Source organism: Phyllobates terribilis, unplaced genomic scaffold (assembly GCF_046119375.1).
Source record: "Phyllobates terribilis strain yellow unplaced genomic scaffold, ASM4611937v1 Scaffold_13__5_contigs__length_258822181, whole genome shotgun sequence".
In the NCBI taxonomy this organism is placed as follows: domain Eukaryota; kingdom Metazoa; phylum Chordata; class Amphibia; order Anura; family Dendrobatidae; genus Phyllobates; species Phyllobates terribilis.
This window is the reverse complement of record NW_027362773.1, coordinates 141,706,306-141,728,077: the sequence shown is the minus strand read 5'-3', so window position 1 is coordinate 141,728,077 and position 21,772 is coordinate 141,706,306. Positions and strand designations below refer to the sequence as shown.

General features: G+C 43.0%; 1 protein-coding gene across 1 annotated transcript in view; it reads right to left on the bottom strand.

The window, feature by feature from the left end:
• Window positions 1-11,994: 11,994 nt before the first annotated feature.
• INS (insulin) overlaps window positions 11,995-21,772 on the bottom strand; it is a 29,529-nt gene continuing 19,751 nt past the window's right edge. Inside the window, exon 3 of the mRNA XM_073659548.1 lies at window positions 11,995-12,597. Coding sequence (XP_073515649.1) covers window positions 12,461-12,597 — 137 coding nt within the window. The 3' untranslated portion in view covers window positions 11,995-12,460. The remainder of the gene's footprint in view (window positions 12,598-21,772) is intronic.

Sequence of the window (21,772 nt, the reverse complement as noted above, 5' to 3'; positions counted from 1 at the left end):
GTACTGATGGACCAATAGAAGGACCAAGTACTGAAGAGGAACAAGTACTGATAAACCAATAAGTGGACCAATGAACCAATAAGAGGAACAAGTACTGATGAACCAATAGGAAGACCAAGTACTAAAGAGGAACAAGTGCTGATGAACCAATAGAAGGACTAATGAACCTATAAGAGGAACAAGTACTGATGAACCAATAGGAGGAGCAAGTGCCAAAGAGGAACAAGTACCAATAAACCAATGGGAGGAACAATGAGTCAATAAGAGGAACAAGTACTGATGAACCAATAGAAGGACCAAGTACTGAAGAGGAACAAGTACTGATAAACCAATAAGTGGACCAATGAACCAATAAGAGGAACAAGTACTGATGAACCAATAGGAAGAACAGGTACTAAAGAGGAACAAGTGCTGATGAACCAATAGAAGGACTAATGAACCTATAAGAGGAACAAGTACTGATGAACCAATAGGAGGAGCAAGTGCCAAAGAGGAACAAGTACCAATAAACCAATGGGAGGAACAATGAGTCAATAAGAGGAACAAGTACTGATGAACCAATAGAAGGACCAAGTACTGAAGAGGAACAAGTACTGATAAACCAATAAGTGGACCAATGAACCAATAAGAGGAACAAGTACTGATGAACCAATAGGAAGACCAAGTACTAAAGAGGAACAAGTACTGATGAACCAATAGGAGGACCAATGAGCCTATAAGAGGAACAAATACCGATAAACCAATCGAAGGACAAGTACTAAAGAGGAACAAGTACTGATAAACCAATAAGAGGACCAATGAGCCAATAAAAGGGAGAAGTACCAATGAACCAATAGGAGGACCAAATACTGAAGAGGAACAAGTACCAATAAACCAATAGAAGGACCAATGAGCCAATAAGAGGAACAAGTACTGATGAACCAATAGGAAGACCAAGTACTAAAGAGGAACAAGTGCTAATGAACCAATAGGAGGACTAATGAACCTATAAGAGGAACAAGTACCGATGAACCAATAGTAGGACCAATGAGCCTATAAGAGGAACAAATACTGAAGAGGAACAAGTACTGATGAACCAATAGGAGGAACAAGTCAACAGCTGTAATACATGGGTGGATTTCCACTATGACGTGAGATCTAAAAGAAACAACTGAATTCCACCTTTTAACCCCATGTATACAACAATTAAAGGTACTAGGGAACAGTATAAGGGAACAAATATCTGTGACGCGGTCAGAACCCATACTGTAAATGGATAGACAGCAAATGCTTGATTGAAGGCTATATTGCCTGTATATTTGGCTACGACCTAACACAGTGTACCAAAACCAGTGACACAGATGAAATTGTGAATCCTGGTTTCCTTGCATGTGCCTCCGCTTTATCAGCCATAAAATTAATACACTTTTATTATTTTAATATTCAATGTGACCCAATACCTTCAATTTCAGAGTGTCAAAGCTGCAAAAAGTTGAGACCCTCTGGTCTTAAAGCTGCCTGTATTATCTTGTGTATTAGCATATACATTATAGTAAGATAATGAGGAATATAAATTAAAATTCACTTTAGAAATAAAATGAAAAGAAAAATAATTAAATGTGCTATTTTCATAAATGTAACAATATGTTCAAATAGATTATGTCTGAGCATATGTATGAAAAAGTTTCTTAGGTCCCGAAGGTCAAAGTCACCTATATCCTTAAAGGGGAAACATAAGAGCCCTTATTTCTATCACATGCAAAGAGATGATCAGCTTGCTGAGTGTTCTTACAGTGCGTGAATGGTTCTTTACTGCTTTTAAAGTGAAGTGGAGCCACTATATTAGGAAGCGCCAATTACTTCAAATTGTGTCATTAAGGGAATTGGTCTGCTTCTGACAATATAGCCTCTGTCAGCTGAGAATTGAAGCTCAGATAGTATTAAACTAGTGGATAATTTATTTATAGGATTTGCTTGGAAAGTCTTTACAGAGGACCTTTCACTAGTGTGAGCATGGTAAACTATCCACATCATGGAATATTGGTTTCAGAGCTGAGTAAAACATTATTTTTTTCCCTCTATGTTACAGAAATATTAGCTTGTAAAGGTCAGGTTATTATAGTGCAATTGTGTGTTACCAGAGGTTTGTCTCTGGGGTGTGTACTTCTTCCCCTGCATGAGACTGACCAATCAAAATCAGGCAGCAAGTTACAGAGGAAAAAAGAACACACCCTCCTGTTCTCACTGATTCCTGCATCTACTGTGTAGAGGTACAGCTGAGCTGAGTTATGAAACATTATAAACACTTCTAGATCTCATCTCATAGCAGTCAGTGTTGGGGAGGGTCTGAGCTGACAGCACTGTTAGTTGAGACCTGGAAGTGTTTGTAATGTTACATAATTCAGTATTACTGTTACAAAGTAGCTGCAGAGTTATGTATCATTACAAACTCTGCCATTCAATATTTTCATGTATTCTCCTTAGGTCCCACAGCACCTCAGCAGCACTTGTGTCCCTTAAAAGACCCAGTCATGTTTTTACCTTAGCCTAGGACTGCCTTACTAGAATGTACTGTATATCCATTCCACACTGCATTAAACAAGAAGCTTTCAATGTCTATGTTTATGATCTCTGAACGCAGTTTTTCATGAATTTAAATATATCCTAAAGAGTAGCCATTCTTTTATTCAAATATTAAAATGTACGGAGAGGATGCGGTAGAGAAAAATGAGGAGCAAGTGCGATTAAAATTATGGATTGGGGGATTTATTGTGAAGACTTGGCACCAAAGAAGCTTGTTACAATTTGTAGGCCCTATTCAACAAGTCCTGCGATTTTCTTCCTGGTCTTGATGAAGGGGTGTGGTGGAGTCAGATGCTCCTGATTCATGAATCTGGAGTGTCTGATATGGGGCATGGAATTCGATTTCTGGCATACGTTACCGCACAGCTAGTCATGATTTAGATGGGTTGTGGCACTACACCTCCGACGCACCCCCATCACATCCCAGCTCCACCTATTTTAGTGGAGCTGGGAGAAACTGTCTTGAAAACATCAAAAGCCACAAAATGTTAGCGCAACTCAGAGTTGCGCCACAGTTTTGCGACTTTTCTAAACTTTTACGACACTTTTTTAGAGTAAAAGCTTTGATGAATTGGGACCTTATGGTGATTAGTGGATATATGTGCCACTAACGACTATGTGATACCATATCGGTGGATATTCAGTAAGGCTTAAGTGGAGGTAAAAAATCACTTCCGAACTATGACTTGAACCTCTCTAGCCACAAGCATCTCTCCATTTGTTATGATAACTTTACAAAGTTTTCCCTTAAGTTCTCCAAACCCCCAAATGATGTATTTTCATGGAATACATTACGGTGTTTATCCAACTTAGGACCCCTACTTTATTATGACGGCAGATGATGCAGAATCTCTTAGGAATCCCAGATTTTAATTACTGTTCTGCTTCGAGTATTCTAAGGGCGCTTTTCCAAAAAAATCTGATGTGATTGACAAGCATCCTACCCGAGAGATTCTACGAGGTTCACGTGCACAAGTCATAGTTCACCAGGGATTTTTTTTTTCAGACCCGCCTTGTGACATTGCTTAAAGTGTTAATGTAAAATAAAAAAAAATAAAAAAAATTGTAACATTTTTTGGAACTGATGCGTGTTTTTAAACTTTCATGCCAAATAATTACTCGCTGTTGAACGTTAGGTGTAGACACTTTGATTTGTTATATGCGATCTCCCTCTTCTTTGAGTGCAAGGATGCCGGGTGCTGGAAGCAGAACTTGGGTGTTGATGTTTCAAATCGTTTGTACAGTAAAAATGTTGGCACAAGGGGATGCCACCCCTGAGCTAAGTTTTGGGAGAGAAGTGAATCTCCGGGACAAACACTAATGTTTATGTGAATATAGTTTACATTTTGGGTAAAAACAACCTCCCTCCCTTCCTCCTTTCTGCTCTTTCCAACATGTGTTGTTTTGGACTTTCAGAGGCTGACAGATGGGATGTGTCATGTTAGGAGGGGTAGTGGGGGGCATTTTTAAGTTTTAAACTTTGTCAATGAAACGCGGATGTCTATATCGCTGTGCCGTGCGCTGGAAAAACAGACGTTAGTGTACTGTATTAACCATTTCCTAACCAGAGACTTTTTTGCTCCTGTGTCTGAGAATTACTCCCTTTAATTATGGGTAGAAAGTGCTTTTTGGCCTATTGAGGTGCAATTCAATAAGCAAACAGTGACCGGTCTACATTAACAAGCCTTAGTGTTTACATGGCAGCTATGCTAAAAGTTTAAAATGCGGGAATGTTAGCCTTTAAATTTACAAAAGTAAGTTAAAGGGAATGGGGTGTGATGGATAACCTATACCTTTTAGTAACAGTACATGTTAGTAGTAACTATTTTGTGGCTTCATAACATTGCTAATATTTTTTTTGGCATGTAAGGGGTTCATTGACTAATACCACTCGGGTCTGTCAGTGGTCCCTCTGCTTGGGAGGGAATCAGACCTCATCTGAAAGTCAGAGGGAAAGGTCAGACGTAATATAAGGAGGCAAATTCCAGATACATTCTCGCCCCCTCACCCTTGTATTTTTTCTCAAATATCCTGCAAATCTCCTCATCTCATCCTTATAGCACCACCCTATCTATACATATCGTCCTCTTAGTACTCTACATGGCTCCCCTTTAAGTAAACAATAGCCTAGATCTGAATGTAGAGCGTGAAGGAATGAGAAAGACAAAGCAATAAAGAAATGTCCGGAAGACAAACAGTACGATGAATCAGATGCATACAACAGTGTGCAATAGAGTCTACAGTATGTACAATACAGGTAAACACTGTTTTGTGTGCAATAGGGGCAAACACTGCTCTCTACTAGAAGGGCAACCACTTCTCTCCAAATAACACAAATAGGACACAGTATGATAAACAATCAGAGTAAGACAACTTCAAAGGCAATATTTTATATTGTGTACTTAATGTTTGCATATAGCCTACATGAAGTTTTTGTTTGATGTTCTCCCTGCGATATTGAGGATTTAGCTATAAGGACGGCACATGTTAAATCCCAATTCTTCTTACACATATAACCACGCCAAACAATATTCTGGTAAAGATAAATTTTGGCACTAGCCACAGTACCACAAAGTACAGCTAGTTGAACCTCACCAATTACGACATCTTACACCTGTGTTCCTCAACTCAAGTCCTCAAGTGCCACCAACAGATCATGCTTTCAAGATTTCCTTAGTATTTCAATTACCTGTGCAATACTGGGGAATATCCTGAAAACATGATCTGCTGATTGGTTGCTCTTGAGGACTGGAGTTGGGGAACATTGCCTTACACAATGCTGTTCTGACCCAACCTTCTTGTTTGTGTAACAAACCAAGTACCATGTGGTATGCGGAACTTACTACTCGGTCATGGCAGTGAAAGAAAAGAAAAGAGAGTTTGTGACTCCAGGGTGCACTTAATCAACCTCTGTTTCCTGGTAGTATGATGTAATGGGGTGCACTCCAAATAGTCCAGAAAACAGGGAGGAGGCCTGGGGGGCTGTTGATAACATTTACTTGTTGCAAGTTTACACAGGTACATCCAGATTAATGAGGTTTGAAGAAAGATTCAATTCTTATGCAGCAATCACAGTTACTTTCCAGTCTAGTAATGCAGATATACACTGCTCAAAAAATAAAGGGAACACTTAAACAACAGAATATAACTCCAAGTAAATCAAACTTCTGTGAAATCAAACTGTCCACTGAGGAAGCAACACTGATTGACAATCAATTTCACATGCTGTTGTGCAAATGGAATAGACAATAGATGGAAATTATTGGCAATTATCAAGACACCCTCAATAAAGGAGTGGTTCTGCAGGTGGGGACCACAGACCACATCTCAGTGCCAATGCTTTCTGGCTGATGTTTTGGTCACTTTTGAATGTTGGTTGTGCATGGGTAGCATGGTTAGCATGAGACAGACTCTACAACCCACAGAAGTTGCTCAGGTAGTGCAGCTCATCCAGGATGGCACATCAATGCGAGCTGCGGCAAGAAGGTTTGCTGTGTCTGTCAGCATAGTGTCCAGAGGCTGGAGGCACTACCAGGAGACAGGCCAGTACACTAGGAGACGTGGAGGGGGCCGTAGGAGGGCAACAACCCAGCAGCAGGACCGCTACCTCTGCCTTTGTGCAAGGAGGAACAGGAGGAGCACTGCCAGAGCCCTGCAAAATGACCTCCAGCAGGCCACAAATGTGCATGTGTCTGCACAAACGGTTAGAAACCGACTCCATGAGGGTGGCATGAGGGCCCGACATCCAAAGATGGGGGTTGTGCTCACAGCCCAACACCGTGCAGGACGCTTGGCATTTGCCACAGAACACCAGGATTGGCAAAGTCGCCACTGGCGCCCTGTGCTCTTCACAGATGAAAGCAGGTTCACACTGAGCACATGTGACAGACGTGATAGAGTCTGGAGACGCCGTGGAGAGCGATCTGCTGCCTGCAACATCCTTCAGCATGACCGGTTTGGCAGTGGGTCAGTAATGGTGTGAGGTTGCATTTCTTTGGAGGGCCATACAGCCCTCCATGTGCTCGCCAGAGGTAGCCTGACTGCCATTAGGTACCGAGATGAGATCCTCAGACCCCTTGTGAGACCATATGCTGGTGCGGTTGGCCCTGCGTTCCCCCTAATGCCGGACAATGCCAGACCTCATGTGGCTGGAGTGTGTCAGCAGTTCCTGCAAGATGAAGGCATTGAAGCTATGGACTGGCCCACCCGTTCCCCAGACCTGAATCCGATTGAGCACATCTGGGACATCATGTCTCGCTCCATCCACCAACGTCACATTGCACCACAGACTGTCCAGGAGTTGGCGGATGCTTTAGTCCAGGTCTGGGAGGAGATCCCACAGGAGACCATCCGCAACCTCATCAGGAGCATGCCCAGGCGTTGTAGGGAGGTCATACAGGCACGTGGAGGCCACACACAATACTGAGCCTCATTTTGACTTGTTTTAAGGGCATTACTTCAAAGTTGGATCAGCCTGTAGTGTGTTGTTCCACTTTAATTTTGGGGTTGACTCCAAATCCAGGCCTCCATTGGTTAATAAATTTGATTTCCATTGATGATTTTTGTGTGATTTTGTTGTCAGCACATTCAACTTTGTACAGAACAGAGTATTCAATGAAAATATTTCATTCATTCAGATCTAGGATGTGTTATTTTTTTGAGCAGTGTATATCTGCTACAGTGATTCCTGATCTTCACTTTCTGCTCCTACGCACAATCCTTCTCACACCACTGTCTGCAGCTGAGGCTGTGGCTCCTCATATATAGGAGCAATGGCCTACCTGCTTCTTCAGCTTCTCCAGGATGACTCACACCCACAAAATGTCTCCTTCCCTTAGCTGGTAGACCCAGAACCAGGTCATGTGGTTTAACCATGTGACCTCATGGTCATATATGGAAAGCAGGGATGCGTTATTAACCCTTAACAACCTCTTACTGTCAGAACATAATAAGTGCATCACTTTGTGCACATATAAACCAATTCTATGTACTGAATTCTTATGTACATTATCTGCAAAGGGAAATGTTAACATAATGCAAACATAATGAACTAGATGCCAGCTCTGCTACATCCTAAAAGCTCATACACTACAACTTTGGGGCATTACAGTTGTACAATTCTCAGCAAATCGGCTCGTGAATTCTCACGGATGAGAAATGCCTCTGCACATCTCGCCATGGCCCATAACTACCACCTCCATTTGTATGAAGGTCTTCAATTGAGCGTCACAATGGAGAACATTAGAGCACATCCTATTAGAGGCTATGTAGGCCTTGCTATTCCCTGTAATGTATAAATAGAATTCTCTAGCCATCCATCATCTACATTTCCTTAAATCCATCCTCCAACATTACTCCATCCCTAATCTTCTAGATCAATCAACTCTACACCATCCAAAAAACAACTGCCCCCTATTGTCGTCCCTACCAGACCACCATATGGCCATCTCCATTTTGTGCAAATGAAGCTCTACTCCTTACTCGCCCAAGATTTTCTGTCTTCCCAATACTGCCCCTTTCATCCTGTATGTTCGTTGTATAAAATACGGAAAGCTGCTCTGCTCCCACCTGTAGCTGTAAAATGAATGCTATCCAGCACTGACTGATCAATAATTACATTATTTTCGCAAGACAAGTTGACATGTTTCTGGATCGTACTGATCCTTTCTACAAGACTATTTCATATAAAAGACTTCACATTCACTCGTTCATTATATGGCTCCATACGGGAGCAGCGCGATATCCTGAACCCTTCCAGAGTCACTGCAGCAGCTCCCAGTTTAATCTCTCAAACCATCATAGGTGTTGTGTTCTTAAAGAAGCACTCCAATTAAAATGTTTATCCTCTTACTATATTATATATAATATTCTTATATTATCTGTCACTGTGTACTTACAATTGCTCATTTTGCCTTTCCACCCAGCTAATTCTTCTCTTTTCCATTAGGTCTATGACATCACATGATTAAAAACTGACTAGCGGAATCCTTCTAAGCTCTTGGTGTCCCCCAAGGTTCAGTTCTAGGACTCCTGGTCTTCTCCATCTACACCTTTGGCCTGGGACAGCTCATAGAGTCTCACAGCTTTCAGTATCACCTCTATGCTGATGACACAAAGATCTACCTCTCTGGACCCGATATCTCCTCCCTACTAACCAAAATCCCACAATGTCTGTCCGCCATCTCATCCTTCTTCTCTGCCAGATTTCTAAAACTCAACATGGATAAAACAGAGTTCATCATCTTTCCACCCTCTCATTCATATCCCCCATCTGACCTATCCATCAACGTCAATGGCTGTTCACTCTCCCCAGTCCCACAAGCTCGCTGCCTTGGGGTAACCCTGGACTCTGATCTCTCCTTCAAACCACATATCCAAGCCCTTTCCACTTCCTGCCGACTCCAACTCAAAAACATCTCTCGGATCCGTGCATTCCTCAGCAAAGACTCTGCAAAAACACTAGTGCATGCCCTCATCATCTCCCATCTCGACTGCTGCAACCTCCTGCTCTGTGGCCTCCCCTCCAACACTCTCACACCCCTCCAATCTATCCTAAACTCTGTTGCTCGACTAATCCACCTGTCCCCCCGCTATTCCCCAGCCTCTCCCCTCTGTCAATCCCTTCACTGGCTCCCCATTGCCCAGAGACTCCAGTTCAAAACCCTAACCATGGCATACAAAGCCATCCACAACCTGTCTCCTCCATACATCTGTGATCTAGTCTCCCGGTACTTACCTGCACGCAACCTTCGATCCTCACAAGATCTCCTTCTCTACTCCCCTCTTATCTCCTCTTCCCACAATCGCATACAAGATTTCTCCCGTGCATCCCCCCTACTCTGGAACTCTCTATCCCAACACATCAGACTCTCACCGACCATGGAAACCTTCAAAAGGAACCTGAAGACCTACCTCTTCCGACAAGCCTACAACCTGCAGTAACCACCGCTCCATCACATTACTGCATGACCTCCTCTACCCCCACCTACTGTATCCTCATCCATCCCTTGTAGACTGTGAGCCCTCGCGGGCAGGGTCCTTGCTTCTCCTGTACCAGTCGCTGACTCGTTTTTTTAAGATTATGTAAATGTTTTTGCTATGTATATCCCTATCACATGTAAAGCGCCATGGAATAAATGGCACTATAATAATAAATAATAATAATAATGTAGAAACAGGAGGTCAATTTCCCTGCATGAGTTATCAGTGCAAAGTGCCTGGCAGGGGGAGGATGGAGCAGCTGGGTCAGGAGTTGAAGAAGGGAATAATAAATGCAGGGAAAAGAGACTTCCTGTTTCTACATAGAGCAGAGAAAAGAGAAGAAGTAACTAGGCAGAAAGGCAAAATGAGCAATTGTAAGTACACAACTCTATATCATATGATGATTGCAATATATAAAAACTTTGATGGGAATGCTTCTTTAACAAATCACCAGTAGGTGAGTTAAACCACCCACTAATTTACTATCATCACCTATAATGTGAATGGATGTTTGCCCTATGAAGCACTATTTCTGATTTTTATTTAGGTCTGGCTTTCCATCCTGGGGACCATCGTCATGGTCCCTTACCTGTTTGTCACTATTTTTCTTGCATATGAAACATATCCCCAGCTACACTATTTCTAACATTAGGTTCGCTCTATCCATATTGGTGAACTCAGAATCACTCTTGTAGAGCACTATGCAGAGATTGTGCCCAGGACACCATGGACTATCTCTAAAATCCTAAAGAATACTGCATGTAAATCTTGGATAACATGACATTTTTGGTGCACACACGACATTAGGTTTGTGTCATCCGTATATATAATTGTCCGCCGTGTGTTTGCCCTTCATCAGTGCACAGCAGAAGATCTGATTTGGCCAGTTGAGAGGCCTCTGACAGGTGGTGTAAAAGGTAAAGTAAAGTAAAGTGCTCCAAGTCTGCGTAAGGAGACTTATTGGCCATGCAAAGTATACATAATGGCCTACATACCAGAAGTATTCTATAGGTATACGAAGCTCAGATATATTGTAATGTATTCAGTATACATCTACAAGTGGTAGCGTAATAATTCAAATATCATGCCAAGAAGAAAAGTAAATATATACTCAGCCATGTTTCGTTTTTGCTATACAGTCCTCATACAAATCCTCGCACACCTTTTTTCACCTTCGTTCATGTAGAATGTTCTGTGCTGCTTTTTTCTGCATATATGATACGCAGTGCTATATAATGTCTAATATTTCCTCTGCAGGTACAATAATGTTTGCTTAGTCTCCAACACGACCCCACATCTGCAGCAAATCATTCCGACACCCAGACGTTTATAGATCTGCTTCAGTTTGATCTACTCAGCGAGCTCCAGCTGCAGCAGATCCCCCGTTTGTCCAACTTCTTCGGCAGAGCATCACCCCATTAACCAGACTTTTATATGAAATTACAAAATACTTCCCCATAAAACAATTTTTCTTTTTCAACTTGCACGACTTTATATTATTAATCAGTTCCTTTTCCAGTTAATAACATCACATATTTTCATAAATCGCCTCCCTATCTGGAGTAACAGTTATTTGTCACAGATCTGCAGACCGTTTGGCCTTCACTCATTCCCTATAAGTGCCTTGCAGAGCATTACTTTATTAACCCCTTTCTATCAATTGAAAAGTGTTGCGCCCCTAACCTTTCAACCTCTCTCCCCCCTCCTTCAGCACCAGAGACAAAGCACAGAGCTCCCAGCTGCCTTCGAAGCAGGAAGCCCCCCGTCTCGCAGAGAGGGGGGCCATCAGACTGGGGCGTTCAGTCTCAGGGCTTTCCGAGGGGCTCGAAGTTTGCTTTCTGGAACAAAGCCAAAGAGGGGGTCAGCTCAGGATAAGAACGCGGGGGGCGGAGAGGGATAGGGGGGATTGGGGATCTGGGGGGGTAGGCAACAGCGAGTGGCTTTCAGCCAACAGTCAAGACACCCCCTCCCCTTCTAGCCATAACTTCTTCTTTAATAGAAAGCAGCACTGCTTCTCTTACAATGGGATATAAGGTCTTTTGGCTTTGTCTACCCCCGTGTCCCCTTAAACACCCCTTTAAAAAATCCCTGAGATCGCATACCCCATTTTCACCGCCAATTTAACCTTTCCCCTGCCATGACAGCCTAATATTGCAGAAGGAAGTGTTTTCCGTTCTATACGATACTTTAATTGTGGTTTTGGCCCCCCGAAAAAAAAAAGTGAAGTAGCTACGAGTTGGCTTGTTCTTTTGTTGCGCGCACATAATGTATTTTTCCCTCTCTTGTTTCCTGTTGGTTGGATGTAAATACTGCCAGCTAATCACAGCAGCTGCGAGGCCGATGACGGGCCCCGAGCGTATAAATCCCAGCTTAATGTATTTATAAATCAAACTTATTATACACACAGTAGCGGCGTTAAATAATACCAGAAGAAGTGCTTTATCTCTTCCATTTATTTGTATTCAGCCAGAGAGAGAGGATGGATAGGTACAGGACACTTACATTATGAAAAGAGGCTTTGTAGGACATTTAAGGCATTTCACCCCATTCAGTGTCAGAAAAGCACCGGGTTAACGAAATTCTTCTCACAATTTCTTCCACTTGTTCACTGTCACCCCGTCGGTTACTTTCGGGAGACTTGATACCCTTGCATGAACCCACTTTTTTTTTTATAAGCCTTTGCCACCTGTCGTTCTGTATTCCACTTGTGTCTTTTTGCAGTTGGTCAGACTATCTTCGGACAATACTAATATGCTGAATATTAATATCGTCATCCCCAAAGTTCTCTATCGGTATTCATATGTAAGACAATGGCAAAAAGACACAATAGAAATATCAGGACCAGAGGGGGTACATATATATATGTGTGTGATTTGGATAGCTAGATCATTTATGTAAGTGTCCCAACATCTGTCCCTTAGTTGCAGTAGTTCTGCAGATCGTAATACGAGCATGTGCCATGGCAGCACTTTTCCACGATGCCTCTCTTCCTCATCTGATAGTCCTGTGACGGGAGCTGCATCCCATCCAGCTCACTGTCTTGGGCTCCGTTCACTGTACAAATAGGAAAAAGTAGAAGTGCATTATTAGATTAGACCAAGGTCTGGCCTCATAAAACTGCCCCGACATCTCTACATGAAAATAGATCACTATACTATGATACTACAGTATTATGGTGGTTTTATTATCTTCATGTTGTTCGGTAGCAGAGATGAATTATAGTTTACTAGTTCATAAGGACAAAAATAGATGAGCTTTTTTTGTCTTCATTTATATAGTGCCAATATACTATATTCTACAGAGAGATACAGAAACCCTTATCTCTCATTGTCTCCTGTCTTCAATAAGGCTCACAACATTCTAAATTTCCAATGAATGTTTTTTGATGATTGACCTACAAAGCAGTCCATAATCTATCTCCTGTGTATATCTCCGAAGTAATCTTCAGATACCTTCACACACGTACTCTCTGTTCCTCCCAAGACATCCTTCTCTTCTTCACACTTGTACGTTCCTTACTCAATCACCTTCAAGACTTATCCCGAGTATCCCCCATCCTCTGGAATTCTGTGCCCCAACATGTCCTATTATCCTCTACATTCGGAACTTTCAGAGTGCTTCTGGAGCCCAATCCTCATGGACCCTTCTTGCATGACATAGAAAATGTTTGGGGGGGGGGGAGTGATTTGATCCAGGAAGATTATATGGCACTCTTGAGATTTAAGTAAAATAAAGACACTAGCGCCCAAGGGGATAGGTAATGCTCAAAGCTGCTGACAGAAAAGCGGGTCCTGTGTGGCAAACCCATGGAGAAAGGTAATCAGATAAAAATTGGATACTGTCACGCTAAACAACTAGTGGACGGACATGTAAGAAAAAAAAAAGGGGACATACAATGATAAATTGTCACGAGTGTATCACGTGTGACAGACAGTCGCTCTGGATCTGGCTGTAGAAGGTTACTGCGCTTGGCATTGCAGATGCCTTCTTTATCCTCTCATCTCTGTAGTGCAGTGATATCCTTCTTCCTTTAGGACACAGCAATGACCTCCACCTTCTGCTGCTAATTGACACACCCTTGCTTGGTAGTTAAAAACTCTCAGTGTCTCCAGAGAGTCTCCAGTGATAGTTCTATGTTCCTCTGTCCATGCCTGGAGTACTAGTAGTTGGCTAGTTTCTTCTTGGACTTCCCTTGGAGGACAGTTGGTGTGATCTCTCTGGTGTCTTCTCAAGCTAAGTGTATCTCCTTTGTTTGTTTACCTTGTTGTCTTTAGCTACAGTGGGGCCTGACTAGTGTTCACCCCGTCTCCTCCCTACCAAGGCCCTAGCTCTAGGAACATTCAGGGATTAGGTTTCCTGCTCGGCGATAGGTGTGGAACCTATATAGGGATGATAGGGTATTCAGGGTGATATTAGATCTGCCTAGGGGTCTACATTTCCCCTTTCCCTAGTTGTTGGGCTTCCTTCCCCTCTTCCTGTTGTTGTACACTTGTTACTTCCCTCACCTTGCGTGACATAAATATATCAATAAGAATTGCATCTATAAAGTAATGATCAGATAATCCCCTAAAAATCATGGTAATTCCACCTTATACACAGATATTTATGATCAGTACCTCTCTATAAATAGAAGAAATAATAATTTGCGGTGTTTCTGCTAACTACTCTGCAAATCGAGCATTTGGGCTATTGAGCATACATATAGAATATAAATAATTCACCAATCTCTTTCTATTAAAAAGTGTTAGTTTCTAATGCTACAAATAGTTACCACCGCAGACCTAGCATTTCAGCCAACAATCATGCATGTGAAACATAAGGAGTAACAAAAAGAAGACCTACAGTTTGCTAATATAATGTCCTTGTTATAATTCACTGGAGGATGGGCGTTATCACTGTACCTCTGAGCACTTCTGTGTGTACTGGTGTCTGCTGTAGGGAACCTGTATCCAGAAGCAATTAGAGTTTTTTATCTGATTACTCTTGAGATTTGCCAGCTCCTTCTGCATTTGGGGAAATCTCTCCTGAGTCTATACTTACTACAATATAAAGTATTGCTCTAGTGAGGGACCAGCACTAAAATGCTCGAGTCCTCGGTGCTCGAATCGAGCAGGTCGAATGCTTGGACAGGCTCAACTTAAGTACTAAGTATAATGGAAGTCAATGTGAAATTCAAGCATTTTTCCCGTAAGACCCTAACAGGAGGTCTGGGGAGGCAGGAAAATCCCTGAAATAGATGGAAACAGCACTCAAATGGCATTGGAACAGCATGGGGAAGAAGCCTGGGCGCATCTCTGACTCCCAGGTCGCTGCTGGGAACAATGTTGTCAGAGTATTACTCCACTTTTACGGACTGACAATAAAATATACAATGCTAAAGATAAAATGGATTTTACGGGAAAAAATGTTAGGAAACATTCTTTCCGGTATAATAACTTGTATAAAAGGAAAAATTAACCCCCTTACCACCTTGTTTTTGCCATTTTTGCATTTTCATTATTTGCTCCTCTTCTTCCATAACTTTTTTATTTTTCTGTCAGTATGGCCATGTGAGGACTTGTTTTATGCTGGACGAGTTTTACATTTGAACGATAACATTGGTTTTACCATATTGTGTACTGTAAAACAGGAAAAAAATTCCAAGTGTGGTGAAATTGCAAAAAATGTGCAATTCCACAATAGTTTTTTTTTTTTGTTTTTTTTACCATATTCACTTAATGCTAAAACTGACCTGCCAATATGATTCTCCAGGTAATTACATGTTTGTAGATACCAAACATGTATCAATTCTTTTTTATTTAAGTGGTGAAAAAAAATCCAAAATTTGTCAAAAAATAAATAAAATGTCGCCATTTTCCGAGACCCAGAGCGTCTCCATTTTTCGTGATCTGGGCCGGGTGAGGGCTTATTTTTTGCGTGTCGAGCTGACATTTTTATTGATACCATTTTGGAGTAGATACAATGTTTTGATCACACATTACTGAATTTTAGGGGGGGTGATTTGAACTTTTATATTTTTAAAATTTTTGTAATATTTTTTAAAAACTTTTTTTTCACTTTACACTTGCTTCAATAGTACTCATGGGAGACTTGAAGCTGCGATCATCTGATCGCCTGTGAGACACATATGTGTAACAATAGTGGGCTTCGCTCATAGCAGATCAGATATGACAACCACAGGGGTCTCCTGCAGACCCTGGGTGGTCATGCCAACCCATCGGCGACCCGCGATCATGTGACAGGTGCGCCAATGGGCGGGTCTTATGACGTGCTTCCGGCGCGGCCATGTTAAATGCTGTTGGAGTTTGACAGCGGCATTTAACATGCTAACAGCCCCGGGTGGATCGCGATTCCATCCGCGGCTGTTAGGGGCACATGACAGCTGTCATGTGCCGGAAAAGATGCGGGATCATTGCCAGAGAGCGTATAAAACAGGGGGAGGTGACCTTGGATGTACCTATATGTCTAAGGTCGTAAAGGGTTTAAAAAAGAAGAAAAAAAAACACCTTAATAGCTGGGCCATCTCTCACCACATTTCCCCATCGCCTATTGGTAGGCATTGGGCATTTGCTGGATTTGAAATGGGTTCAGAATCATCAGTGGATTTTGTGGTCTCCCACACTGGTACAGCCAGGGGTGATGCTGCTCAGCATCATCATCAGTCCCAACACCTAGCTGGTGCACAAGATGTACAAGTTGTCTCTTGGGTCTTTGTTCCTAGCAACATGAAGCGTAGGTTGTGGAGGGAAACAGGGCTGCTACAGCCTAAGTCCAGGATTCACTGCACTGAGCATGCCCGTGACATGGCGGACCGTGATTGGTGGTTTGGGAGTCAGCTGATCCGGTGACCTGGCACCGCCTGATTGGTCATGGGTGACGTCACCAATAGTGCGACGGTGGGCAGGGCTTAATCATTAAATAGCCCGCCCACAAACATGGCGGCGCGCTTTGATCATTGAGCTGTGATGGTGTTGTTGTGTGGACGCTTGGTCGTTTGGGCTCCACGTGTGGGGATAGGCAGCCTTAGATGAAGGGAGGCTGGTAGCTTCGTCTGACAGTCTGGCTCTGACAAAGGGGTCGCCATACACCCCGAGCAGTCTGCAGACGCCGTATTCCCGGCACCGCCTGTAAGCCACGTGGAGAGATACTCCTCAGTCCGGTAGCATGCCGGCTGGGAGCATGTATACGCTGGCGTGTATCACACACGTATCCTAGCGACTGCTGTGTAGTCCCTGTGCGGTAAACAGGGCTATAGATACTTTATTTATCGCACGTCTCTCGTGCAGTTAACGGAGATAGTGCGAATCCCTATTCCCGTTCCGGTGTGCAGTAACACGGAAGGGATTGTTATTTCAGTTGGTTGTTTTACCTTCTTACCCGGAAGGTGTTCGGCCGCAGTCCTCCAGGCTGCATCGCGGACCCCGGGTTCGGTTGCTTTCCATTATTTAATAAAGTTGTTTGCAACCGTCCCCTTAACACCTATGACTACAGTAGATGACATGGGGGGGGGGAATAAAACTACACCCACCGGTAGTCACTGGTACGTGTAATTTTAACATTTCACAACCTTATCTGAGCATGTGGTGTGTGAGACATGATCAGACACATCCTGTTTAATTTATGAAGGAGGGACTCTGAAACTCACAAAGTCTATGTGGACAATGACAAAAATTAGAAGGAAAAGGGACTCTGATACACCCTGCATTAGACTTAAAGGAGGGCTTCATACACATTCTGCTAAAATTGTTAGGTAGTGGGACTTCTAGACTCATAAAGCCTATGCACTAAGTGCAAGAGCTGCTGAAAATTAGATGGAGGGACTACAATACACCCTGGAAGACACATAGAGGTGGCCCTTAGAAACTTTTTTTCCGATTTTTAAGGAGTGGGACTCCTAGATTGGTAAAGCTTATGCACTGAAAAACATTTACCCATGGACAGTATACATATGTATATATCTATATAAGAGAATTGTAGAGGTAGGCCTCATACACATCCTGTAAAAATTATGAAGGAGGGCATCACACACACTGGAAAACTTAAGAGCGAGGGTCACATGATGACCCTCTAAAAATTATGAGCTCAAATATTTTGACATCACTACACATGATCTCCTCATGTCCCTCTTGAAATGTGCAGGGTGAAAGGCTAGAATCAATCAATGGAAATGTAAAGAGCTCCTTGGAGTGTCCAAGTGTGGGATTGCTTGTCTCCTTGTGCTAGCCACGTTGGGAGAAAGGAGGATCAGGGTGAGGATTATGTAGTCCAGACTCTTGGCTAGCGAGAATGTACCATGTGGAAGACAGGGTGGTGCTGGGAAACAGTTTGAAAGAATTATCTGTCATCCAACCGACCACTTGTTTGCACTCGTCTAGCTTCAAAAGTGGTGTCCTGCTCCCCCCCCATCTGCAAAGTGGGACAGGAAGCTAATTCTCGAGGATGAGCATGTTTGCTGTACTCCTGCAGCAGGCACAGTTTCACCAGGCCCACGGCCTCGGCCTCTGTGTTCATCATCGGCAGCACGTCCACTTGCCCTTCCCTTACCACACGCCTTGTGCATTTTAAATTAGGTATATAATATATGCCTGCAAACTTTTCATGATTAATATGGAAAATGAAATATGTAGCCCTGAAAATAACTTGTTTTTAGGTTGCAGCAGCAATATATCTATAGAAGGACTGTGAGGCAATAAATCCTGCCTATATGCCTCTAATCCAAAACTATCCCTCCTCTACCAGCTATCCCTACACTGAATGCAGATAACAGCGGTTTTACTAGAGAAAGGACAGTATGTAGCCATGAAAAGGATATTTTTTTAATGGTGGTGCAACTGTGTACAAGTACTGCAATAGCAATTAAACACTGCCTCTATGCCTGCTCTAATCTATGCTCTCCCTCCTAGATCAAGTCTCCCTGAATTGATTCCAGAGGAGAGTGTGCAGAGCATCGCATCACTGGGTCTTATATAAGACCCGATGAAGTGATGCGGCCGGCCAATCACAGTAATGCTAGTTGCCAACATGGCTACGGCATTATCATGTATGGCATGCCATCCCAGCATGTTTATTGGCTGTCTAACCAATGCGAAACATGAGGGGCGGGACTCGAGCATGGCGCTCAAGCACCCGCCATATTCATTCGAGTAACGAGCGTACCCTAACACCCCGAAGCTCAATTGAGTATCGAGCAGTGGCGAGCATGCTTGCTTATCACTACACTGCTCATAATAGTGCTATTGCATCGTGTCTTCTAAAATGAATCTTATTGACGTGCAACTGATCCATCATTTATGACAAGGAGAACCCTGCAGACCACACTATCGGCACAGTAAAAATTAGAAACCAAAGGGAACCCATCACTGGTCCAAACTGAGCCTCAGACTGTCAGATTATAGCACACTCTATGGCTTGTACTAGTACATAGGGCAGAAATATAGAAAATTAATTTGATTATTCTTTAAAGATTATGCAAAGAATTAGGCAAAGAATTCCAGCTAACACTATCCCAGTTGCTAAATATGAAAATGATCCTAAAAAATAAGTGCAATTAAAGCTGTATTAATTTGCAATCTAATTTTCCAAAACTCTATATATGCGATATAGACAAGAAAATAATAATAATGTTTTTTGAGTATCATTTAGGAATAATTTAAACATGTCATTTTTGGGTCAATTTTTTCCCCTACTTTTTTTTTTAGTTCAGATATTCTGCCTCAATTTTGTGTAAAAAGAAAAAAGGCACATCTACAGAAGGTACACCCATAGGGTATCTCATGATTATTTTAAAACGACAGTCTTGCTGAGACCAAATAATATGGGTGGAGCAGCCAATAGAGTGAAGGGGATTTCTTGTCCTGTTTAGCGTTCTTTACTTTACTCCAGTATTTGTTAGGTCACATTTGTTGTAGTCTATTTAGTTATGACTTCGTACAGACTGATCCATCTAATAGTAAATTAGAATAAAATATGTACTATACTGTAATAAATCATATTTGAAAGTTCCAGTAAGAATAGCTTCAAGATGGTGGCTGCTATGGCTTCCTGAAATGGGAAAAAGGACTTGGGAAACAATATCTACCCAGCTGTCATTTCTCCCAGGAAGTCCTCTAAAGCTGCTTTCACTTGAAATGTGGCCTTTCAGGCTCATGGAGGCGAAAGCTTTTCATAACCTCATGCCGGCGGCGGCCGGGTGTCCATACTCGGTCCCCAGCTGCCACTATTTCTCCCAGTATCGTTTCCGCCTTCCACAAGCACGGGTCCCACAACATTACCCGTGCCCTCCCCAGTGCACTTACTGGGAAGGAACGCCTAACCACAAACACGTGGACAGGTGAATGTGGCTGTGGTACGGAGCCAGTCCACAGCTTTTTTTTTGCTGAGAGTTGTATTTCACCATAGCCATATTCTTTAGCTCGGTGAAAGGACTGGCATAGAGGGAAACCTACTCTGGGTGTCATTTCTCCCGGGAAGTCCTCTAATGCAGCTTGTTGCAGAAGCAATGGCAGCCCGTCAAACATCAACTCGCACTTGTCGGTGGTGCTTGCGTATTTAATTTCATGACTATAGAGTTGGGCAATGGCCTGATCTGCAATGCGGTTTGAGAAATAACATGCATAAGCACGTCCGATCCACATTAAAAAAAGCAGCCATAGAGTGTCCGGGTACCTTCCCCCACACTTTTCTTAGCCAGGGCTGCTTCTCGGCAGGGATGGACGGACCCACCAGAAAACCGGAGACTCCTCCGGTGGGCCCTGGCTTCTCCTTCAGGAGAGTTCATAGTGCCGAGGTAAGGCCATGATGAGGATAGAGGCCACCATCTGCTTAGTTTTTTGCTACTTGGAATGCAAGCACAAGTATGCAGGCAGCCAGCCACCCACCCACAGGCCGCAATACTAAACTGCCAGATTTCTGGGCAGCTGCTTGCACTTGAAATGTGGCCTTTTAGGCTCGTGGAGGCGGAAACGTTTGACAACCTCATGTCTCATGCCCCGTGTCCATACTCGGTCCCCAGCCGTCACTATTTCTCCCGGTGTTGTCTCCTCCTTCTACAAGAGCGGGTCCCTGAACATTACTGCTGGTTACTTTTCTGTGGGAATTTGCTTGCCTCTTACCAGCCTGGAATATTTCCAGTAAACTATAGTACGACGCCGTGGTATTATCACTGCCCCCAGTACCAGTAGCAAAGCCATCCCCAATTTCCTTCTCAGAAATTTTATTTGGTAGACTGAGTAGCTGCCCAAATACAGTCATGGCCAGAAGTTTTGAGAATGACACCAAAGTGATATTTTCACATGATCTGCTGGCCTCTGGTTTTTATTAGTGTTTGTCTGATGTTTATATCACATACAGAAATATTATTGCAATCATATTATGAGTACCACAGTATGACAGTTAGAATGAGTTAATGCATCAAGTCAATATTTGCAGTGTTGCCCCTTCTTCTTCAAGACCTCTGTAATTCTCCCTGGCATGCCCTCAATCAACTTTTGGACCAAATCCTGACTGATAGCAGTCCATTCTTGCATAATCAATGCTTGCATTTTGCCAGAATTTGTTGGTTTTTGTTTGTCCACCCGTCTCTTGATGATTGACCACAAGTTCTCAATGGGATTAAGATCTGGGGAGTTTCCAGGCCATGGACCCAAAATCTCTATGTTTTGTTCCATGAGCCATTTAGTTATCACCTTTGCTTTATGGCAAGGTGCTCCATCATGCTGGAAAAGGCATTTTTGGGCGCCAAACTGCTCTTGGACGGTTGGGAGAAGTTGCTCTTCGAGGACATTCTGGTACCATTCTTTATTCATGGCTGTGTTTTTAGACAAGACTGTGAGTGAGCCGATTCCCTTGGCTGAGAAGCAACCCCACACATGAATGGTCTCAGGATGCTTTACAGTTGGCATGAGACAAGACTGGTGGTAGCGCTCACCTCTTCTTCTCCGAATAAGCTGTTTTCCAGATGTCCCAAACAATCGAAAAGGGGATTCATCAGAGAAAATGACTTTGCCCCAGTCCTCAGCAGTCCACTCCCTGTACCTTTCGCAGAATATCAGTCGGTCCCTGATGTTTTTTCTGGAGAGAAGTGGCTTCTTTGCTGCCCTCCTTGAAATCAGCCCTTGCTCAAAGAGTCTCCGCCTCACAGTGCATGCAGAAGCACTCACACCAGCCTGCTGCCATTCCTGAGCAAGCTCGGCACTGCTGGTAGTCCGATTCCGCAGCTGAAACAGTTTTA